The 8,903-nt window shown below is 60.6% G+C and overlaps 1 protein-coding gene across 1 annotated transcript; it reads right to left on the bottom strand.

The window, feature by feature from the left end:
- Positions 1-1,308: 1,308 nt before the first annotated feature.
- Positions 1,309-7,478, bottom strand: IHH (Indian hedgehog signaling molecule). Its single transcript, XM_065927649.1, has 3 exons — positions 6,961-7,478; positions 4,411-4,672; positions 1,309-2,680 (listed from the first exon to the last, which is right to left on the bottom strand). The coding sequence occupies exons 1-3, from the start codon at positions 7,270-7,272 to the stop codon at positions 2,022-2,024; spliced, it is 1,233 nt and encodes a 410-aa protein (XP_065783721.1). The 5' UTR covers positions 7,273-7,478; the 3' UTR covers positions 1,309-2,021.
- Between the last annotated feature and the right edge of the window lie 1,425 nt (positions 7,479-8,903).

Here is an 8,903-nt window from a genome sequence, read left to right as displayed (position 1 = left end):
CCTCCCCGATGACAGTCTCCAGAGCAATGAAGTTTTCTCTAGAGCATTCCTCCATGGAAGTGGGGATGGTAAAGTAAGAGTCAGGGCAGTCCTCCCCCCGCCACTTTCTGACAGAAATCTCTATCAGAGGCTAGAACCTGGGCAGGGGTGTGCTTTCACAACTAGCTCTCCACAGTCAAGGGAGCCCTAATTGGTAGCATATGCCAATTTCTATGGTGTAAATATTCCCACTATGGCCTATTTCAACTGCTTCAGAGTATTCCTGAATATTTGACAATTTTAGCAATGAACCTGGGACTCTCAGCTGGTCTATAATGAGTACAGTAAAACTTGCTGTGGATGCAGAGACCAAGAGAAAATGAAGACAAGGGTCATCCTATTTTGGCAATAAACTGGTGTCCTTCCGGCTAAGCAGTGTTTCTCAAAGTGTAATCTATGGACTACCTGCCATGTTTGGAGTATTTGTAAAAATCAGTTCCTAGGCCTCAATCTGGATCTTCTTTTTTTTCTTGCTGAGCCGGGTCTTCGTTGCGGCACATAGGCGTCCTCAAGTTTGAGGTGCAGGCTTCTCGCCATGGTGGCTTTTCTTGTTGCAGAGCATGGGCTCTAGAAGCTCCGGGTTCAGTAACTGTGGCTCACAGGCTTAGTCACCCTGAGGCATCTGGAATCTTCCTGAATTAGGGATCAAACCCGTGTGCCCTGCATTGGCAGGCAGATTCTTAATCTACTGGACCACAGGGGTCATCCTGGTCTAGATCTGTTAAAGAAGAATCCTAGAAGTGGGACCAAGAATCAGGATTTGGGCCCTGAGAGAGACCAGAATAAGCAGGGAAGGCACCTTAACTTGGGCCAGGCAAGGCCTCTGCATGCTGACCCCAAAGTTTGCCTAACACAGACTAGAGAAAGAACTGATCTAAAAATTCCATGATCACTTTACTTATCTAGAAACATCTCCTTGTTTCCAAGTAAAGGGGCTTCCCCTACTTATTCTGGTCTTTCTTGGGGCATGAGTCTGACTTTTCACTGTGGATCATGAAGAAGTTCTGTAGAATTCACATCTGCCTTGTGGCCCATTCTGAATTGCCCTCTGTTGTGACTTGGCAGACCTACTGGACGAGAAAGGCCCTGCAAAGGGGGTGGGAGCTCTGAAGGTTTTGTCTTTGGAGGAAGGTGCACACAGCCCTGGACGGCCCCATCCATGGTTCTAGGCTAGCAGTGTATCAGCCCTACTTGGTGTTCTGGACTCTAGGGCTCTAACAACTTAAATAATTTTTATTACAAAAGGAAGAAAAGACCAAAACATCCCCAAATTTTCCCATGGGCTTCCCCCTCGGTGCCAATAAATAAGGTGGGGGAGACTGACCGGAGGAGGGGGTGGGAGTCATGGTTCAGCAGAAATGGGAATGTATAGCCTGGGCAGAGAGTGGGCAGGACATCTAGTCCACTGCCCCCGTCCTGGGCACTGTGATCACATTGGCTGGAACACACAGCTCTGTGTACTGACAGCAACAGTCTCTGGATGTGTCCCGAGGAGTGTGGCCAGAGAGGAAGGTCATGCCTCAGGATGGCCAGGCTGGCTGTCCTACCCTGCAGCCTGCTCAGTTCTGGGCAGCATTGAGTCCAGCCAGCTCCCTGCTGGCTCCCAGGGAATCTAGCAGCATCAACTGAGGTGCAAGCCCACCCAAGAGGGGCCTAAGATGGATAGAATGGGCCCTCCCCATTGGGGGAGGCAGGAATGAAAAATCGTAGTGAGGGCTGGCTGGGTTGGGACCCACTGGTCTGTAGGATAGAAGAGATCATGCCCCATCGCCAGCTCAGCTTGCAGCTTTGTCACTACACCAAGATGGGGCTGGGGGGACACTGGCATCACCCAGTACGAGTCTCAATGATGTATCTTGGTGGTGGAGGAGATGGTGGGAACCAGTGTCCCCATTCAGGTCCCTTGCAAGGCCAATGCCCTCCTGGTGCGGAGGCCTTTGGACCCATGTGGGCAGTTCTGGGAGGGCAGTAGAAGGATCCTTTCAGCTCCCTGCCCCGGCCATGCCCAGCGAGTGGAAGCTGCCCTCTTCCAGCAAGAGACGTCCCAGGCGGTAGAGCAGCTGGGGGTACCAGTGCACACCCTCCCCTGGGGTCCAGCTGCTCCACGCCAAGCTGTGAAACAGTCGCAGGGGCCAGAAGGCTAACTGAGCCAGGTGGTGGTCAGCCACAGCCGCAAAGCAAGAGGCCACCACATCCTCCACCACCAGTGTCCCATGCCTCGTTAATGGGGCGTAGGCTCCCAGGGCCACATGCGTGGAGACAGCCGCCACTCGGGCAGGCTGCAGGCCTGGCACCCCAGCCACTAGCACATACTGGCCAGGCTGCACTTGGCTGGCAAACGTGGCTCGGAAGTGGGCAGCTGGCTCAGTGTGATTGTCGGCCGTGAAGAGGAGGTGGGCGGGTGTGAGTGCCAGGCGGCGCGGGGGATCCTGGGTCTCGATGACCTGGAAGGCCCTCAGCCTGTCTGGCTCACGGTCGAGGAAAATGAGCACATCGCTGAAGGTGGGGTTCCCATCCTCCCCCATGGCCAGCACTCGGTCTCCGGGCCTCACAGCTGACAAGGCCACACGTGCCCCGCTCTCCAGGCGCACCTGCGCTCCAGCAGGGAAGCAGCCGCCTGTCTTGGCTGCGGCTGAGTGCTCTGTGGGAAGAAGGGACATGAAGGCATTACTGGGTGGAGCTCGGATTCCCAGTCACTGCAATCAATCCTCCCCAGCACAGCCAGAGGTGCCCCTTACTCCCAGGCTGTTCCCCCATCACCATGTCATGTTCCCTGCCCCCCACTTTCTCTGCAGCCTTGAACCCACCCCCAGCCCAAAGTATGATCTGCCTTCCTCCCTAGCGTAATGCTTTGCTCATGAGAGGAGCATATTGAGGCTCCACGCCCAGGGAGCATGAGGGAAAGGGTCCTCCAGAAGCCCAGGTGACCCCCCCCCACCTGCTCCCAATCCTGATAAGACTGAAGCAGTCAGAGGGGTTGAGGGTCAGCTGGGCCAGGAAGGGGTCAGCTATGACTTGAAACCCCAAAGCTGCAGCCTCGAGGAGAAGGTAAGTCACTTCATGCCTCTGGGGTCTGGATGTCCCATTATTTCTCACCCATTTCTCAGATGCTCCCCCCAAATTGTCCTCTTGGACCGACATCCCAAGTTCTATGCCAGAACTGGCCCTTGGCGTCTATACACCAAGCGAGAGGAGGGCCAGTCAGTGGCGAGAACACAGACTCCTGGGAAAGCTCAAAGTGAATGGCCAGGCCAGGGTGTGGTTCAGTGGCCAGGATGAAATCACCATCTTCAATTCATGTGCTGGGTCCTTGTGCGGGGACAGGACACAATGGCATCAGTGGGTGGGATGCAAGATGCTATTTGGGGGTCAGTAGTAATGCAGGGAAGTGGTCCCTCTGGGAACTGGCATCAGGCCTGTGTTTGCAAGTGAGGGGTCTATGTGACTTGAAGTAAATACAGTTGACAGGGAAGTGCAGAGGGGAAAGGTCAGGATAGGGTCACCACTGTGAGCCCGGTAGGATGAGGAACAAAAGAGCCTGGTCTCAATGCGCCAGGTCTGTGAGTGTGATCGTTGCATGGGGACAGCACAGAGGGCTGAGCCTGCAGTCAGGGGACTCTGCAGGCAGTCCACACAGGAGCCATGTGAAGCATCCATGACGGGGTTCAGTGCACGTGGCAGGGATGCAGACAAGATTTGAGGGAGGGGACGAGGCCCCAGCGCCTGCCAATTCTGATCAACAAAGCGGCCAGTATGGGAAAATCCACTTTATTAGTCCATTCTGTTTATTCTTGCCCTCACGGCTGTCCTTGCCCCCCAAAGTCCAGCTTCAGGGCCCTGGGGAAGAGGTTGGGGACGCCTGCGCCCCCTGAGAGGAGCAGACACAGTGCCTTAAAGGGCCTGACCTGCAGACAGGCTGTGCGTTCTGAACCTCTGGGCTCCTGGCTGCTCCCAGTCAGTCATGCTGATGTCTGGGCACAGCCTGGCTCCTGGCCCCACCCCCACCTCCCAGTTCTGCACCACTGTGTATGGGGAGGCCGTCTCTCTGTCAGCCTGGCTTTCTCCATCTGGCCAGCTTGCTCTGTCTTGCACCACTTGCAGCAGGCTCTGGATTGTGGACCGCCTGGTCAGCACCCAGCATCGCTGGGACAGGACCCTGTCTCCCTAGGCTCCTGCCATGACACTATCAGGCACGGGCCGAGCAGGTGGTCAAGAGCAGCAGTGGGGAGCGCCGCTGACGTCCTGGTCCCCGGGGTCCCCGCCTCCATCCCTGGGTGGGCCTCTTCACCTTCTTGGCTCCCGCGGGCCCAGCGCCGCCTGCCCACGCCCTGCGGCCCCGGCCCCGGGCCCAGTCCCCCGGCAGCGGCTCACCGGACTTGACGGAGCAATGCACGTGGGCCTTGGACTCGTAATACACCCAGTCGAAGCCGGCCTCCACTGCCAAGCGCGCCAGCAGTCCGTACTTATTGCGGTCGCGGTCCGACGTGGTGATGTCCACCGCGCGGCCTTCGTAATGCAGCGATTCCTCCGAGTGGTGACCGTCCTCGTCCCAGCCCTCGGTCACCCGTAGCTTCACCCCGGGCCACTGGTTCATCACCGAGATGGCCAGCGAGTTCAGGCGATCCTTGCAGCGCTGCGGGAGGGGAGGGAGCAGAGTTGGGGGAGGGGCTAGCCCGCGTGCAGGTGAGCGCGCAGCCCCGCCCCTTACTCTCCTACAGCATTCGCTGGAGCCTGGAAACCCGGGAGGGTGCTCCGTCCTTCTCTCAGAAACAGAGAGCCCTAAAGTGCTTTCTTCCATTCTAGCATCCCCTGACCCCACCGGGATCTGGACCGCGCGGTGGCGCCACAAATCTGGAAGGCGCATCCATCAGCTCACCCGTGGGGGCCTGTCTCTAAGCTCTCTCTCTTGTTGGAGTTACGGCACATTTTGAGCGCCGGGCCCTTCTGCCTCACCAGGGGACCAGCAGGGGACCGCCTGCTGCCTAGAGGGTAAAGGACGTACCGGAGCTGACTTGCCTGCGGCCGGCCTGCTAGGCGTGCAAGGCTAGAGGTGCCCAGTAGGTGTCACCGTAGCCCCAGGGCTGAGGCCCGAGAAGCGGCCGGGGCGCGGCAGGTGCGGAGCGCCTCTGCAGCTTGGGGGGTGTGTTGGAGGGGAATCCCAAGCCTGCCGGGATTCCTCGGCGCCACGAGGCATTCCCGCTGGGACCCTCACGATCCCAAACCGGCTACGCCCGCTCCGGGGAAGCGGCAGCCCGGGAACCAGAGCTGGTGATACGACTAGCGTCTGACCCGGCCAGATGAAGGACCGCGCGGCTGGTCTCCCGATGCAAGGGGTGGGCTCCGGGTTGATAAACGCCAAGTAGCGTTCTCCCTGAGTCAAGAGCACTCAGCACCCCCGCGCCGCCCCATCTGGGAAAGGACTCGAGAAACGGAGCGTTTGACCTCGGGGTGCTCACTTCATGCTCCGCCTCCCATGAAGTGGGAGACGAGCCGCGCTGGGGGAAGGACTGTAGAGACCATCGTCTGCGCTGGCTCTCTTCGTACCTGGAACCCGAGGAACCCCGCAGCTGCCTTAGGAGAGGGGCCTGGGAAGAGGAGTCCTTCCACAGTCCTTCACACAGAGGTGCCAGGAGCTGCCAGGTGTGGGCAGCCCACCTCTCAACCTACTCCACCCCTCAGATCCGAGGGCCCCCACAGACCCTTGGACTCGGTCTCCCAGGAGACAACAGAGGCTAAAACCCAAGACCCCGTCGGTCCTCCGAGGCTGCAATCTAGCTGGGGGCGCTCACTGCCCCAAGAGGGAGCTCCGCGTGCTCCTGGCCGCCAGGCTTCTAGCCACCCACCTATGTCTGTCCCGCGGTCCCTGCTCCCCGCCCCTGTTTCCCCCCCACCCCTCCCCTACTCGGGTCCAGAGCCCGGGCACGCGCTGTCAATGATTGCCCAGTCCGTGGCCCGGATCCTTATCTGCATTCCTCGGCGCCCGGCCCGGCCCAGCCACCAGTCAACCTTCGCCCGACACCGCCGGCCAGCCCCAGCGCCTGGGCGCGTGCTGCGGGCCGTGGTCTAACTGCCCTTCCCAAAGCATCTAGAAAGCAGGCTCCCTGCCTGCAGTGGAAGCCCACCGAGGAAGGGGACCTAGGTCACTTTCCCTCGAACTCGGCCTCAAGGAAGAAAGTGTGCTCCCCGCCGCCCCACCCCCACCCTTCCCCCAGGTACTTGGGTTGAGCGCGCCTCCTGTTCCGAGCACTTACGACTAGCCTTAGCTCTGCTGTGGGGCTGCCCGGCACCCCAGCCCCTCTCTTTCAATCCATCCACAGTACCAAACCCAGGGATTCCCTGCAGCTGCGCCGCTTGGCTCTGGGGATAGACACGTGGGCTCCCCGGCAAGATCCCTTCCCTACCTCCGCCTCTTGGCTCTACCATTGCCCGCTGTTCCTTTAACCCAGACCCCGGAGCGGGCCTCCCAGCGAACCGAGAGCGCGCGGGGAGGAAAGGTCAGTGGGACCCTCCACGCCCGGAGCTTCGCCTCTCGGGTTGCCGAATCGCCTCGACTTGAAAGGGGCGCAGCCGTGCGGAAGGTTAGGCCAGAGGTACTGGTGCATCTTGCAGGCGCGGGAGGCAGTCGGGCAGAGGTACCTCCAGGAGCCGCATCTGACCTGAGCTGCCAGCACTCCAGGGCCGAAGGGGCCACCGCCAACCCGCTGGGCTGTGGCGTTTGGCAGAGGGGAGCTCTTCTCACAGCCTACGGCGGGCTCGGGGATTGCCAGCACTCCGCCGGGACCCCAGCCGGCCCATCTCGGCGAGAGGGGCAGGTGCCAGGGGGCGTGCCAGCCAGTCAAGGAAAGGTGCCAGGGGGCGGGTAGGGCCGGGCAGGTGGCGGTGCTTCGGCGGCGGCGCCCTGCGAGGGCGGGTCGCGCTCACCTGGGTCATGAGGCGGTCGGCGCCGGTGTTCTCCTCGTCCTTGAAGATGATGTCTGGATTGTAGTTGGGGGTGAGCTCCTTGAAGCGCTCCGAGCTGCGCGCGATCTTGCCTTCATAGCGGCCGCTGGCGCCCAGGGTCTTCTCGGGCACGTTGGGGCTGAACTGTTTATACGCGAGCGGCACGAGCTTGCGCGGTGGCCGCCGGCGGCTGCCCACCACCCGGCCCGGCCCGCAGCCCCGCGCCGCCGGCACCAGCAGCAGCAGCAGGAGCAGGCAGAACCGCAGGCGGGGCCGGAGCCGGGCGGGAGACATGGCCGGGGAGCCCCGAGGAGCGGCGGGCGAGGACGCCTGGTGGGCTGATGGGTGGGCGAGTCGACCGGAGCGCTGCGGGGGCTCAGGCGTCCGGGTGGCTCCTGGGGGCTCCAGGTGGGGGCGCCATGGGCTGCGCGGCGCGGCGCACGGCCGGCGGGACTCAGGTGCGGGGCGGGGGCCCGGGGCCCTGGCTGGTGGCGGCGCGCTGTCCCCCTCGGCGCCTCGACTCTGAGCTGCCCGGCTCGCCGGCCGCCAATAAATAGGCCGGCCCGTTTGTTTTGGCAACGCGGCGGCGGCGGGGGGCGGCGGGCGGCGGGGCTGCGGGCCGCCGGGCTGGGCTGGGCTGGCCGGGCCGGCCGGCTGGCGGGCCCCGCGGTTAGCACCCCGGCCCCGCGGTCAGGCGGCTGGGGCGGAGCGGGAGCTGCTGCCGTCTGCGGCGCAGCCCGGGGCCGAGTGAGAGGGGAAATGGAAGAGATCCGGGCTCGGGCCCCGCGCAGACCGCACCCTACCCATGTCCCTGCCTCCTGCGCGCTCGACAGCAAACCTGCGGCAAGGGCAGCGCAGCCTCCTCCCCCTCGGGCGGGCGGCCCCGGCACTAGCCAGCCCTCGTTCCTCTCGCTCCTCCGTCGCGCGTCCGCCCGCCCCTGCCCTCTGCGCCCCCCGCACTGCCTGAGTGTGCCCTCCCCGCCCGGACGCGCCCCACCCCGCCTTGGCCTCGCCTCTGGGCTCCCCGCGGCTCCGGGGTGCCCCGCCAGGCACAAACCTCCAGTACAGGAGCTGCCGCCCCCACGGAGACCGCAACCCACGGCGCGGCCGGACGCGAGGGGTGGGGGGCAGTGGCCGGACCGCATAGCCGCCTACGGTGTCCCCTGCGGGGAACTAAACCCAAAAGGCAGGAGGCCGCTGGTAACCTGGTGCCCCACCCTGGACCGGGGAGGCGCACCCTCACAGCTTGGTGGAGCTGAATTCTGTATCAGCCGGGTGCGAAGCTGGGAGTGGGGCATCCAGCCTCATGACGAGTCAGATGGAGGACGAGGTGGACGTGGAAACATTGTTGAAACGAGCAAAGTGAAGTTCCGGAGGAATAGGCCAAGGTGTAGAGAAGAGCATCTAAATGGTGACATCAACGGAATAAGTGCCGCTGGAACACGGGAGCTGCTAAATAATTACTCTCTCGGTTCTATTTCACAAATTAAAAAGAACAGAGAATGAGTGATGGCAGTTAGGGATGTAAGCATGGATGGTGTGTGTATCTGAATACGATATTCAGGAAGGCTGAATGAATTAGGATTCATTCTGTTAAAACGAGAAAAGGCAAGTGTGTGAAAAAAAACAACCACCACTACAACAAATTACCTGATTTGGTTGCAATATTTTCTACAAATTTAATAGAGATAGAAATAAAAGGGTGAGAAAGGTTTAAAAATTCTCATTTCAAGAATATGAATACAATGGATACTGGCCACGTGCTTGATAGATGGAAGCTTTTAGATATTATTATACAAGCACTTTGCTTGCAGTATCTAATTTAAACCTACAATTCCAAATGTGTTAGTATCCTCCCCATTTTACAAATGAAGATTTTGCAGTTCTAAGAAGAAAAGCAACTAGCTCCTGGCAGAAGGATTCAA

Source organism: Muntiacus reevesi, chromosome 3 (genome assembly GCF_963930625.1).
Source record: "Muntiacus reevesi chromosome 3, mMunRee1.1, whole genome shotgun sequence".
In the NCBI taxonomy this organism is placed as follows: Eukaryota; Metazoa; Chordata; class Mammalia; order Artiodactyla; family Cervidae; genus Muntiacus; species Muntiacus reevesi.
Note: the sequence above shows the minus strand (reverse complement) of the source record. Positions and strands in the feature narration are given on the sequence as shown.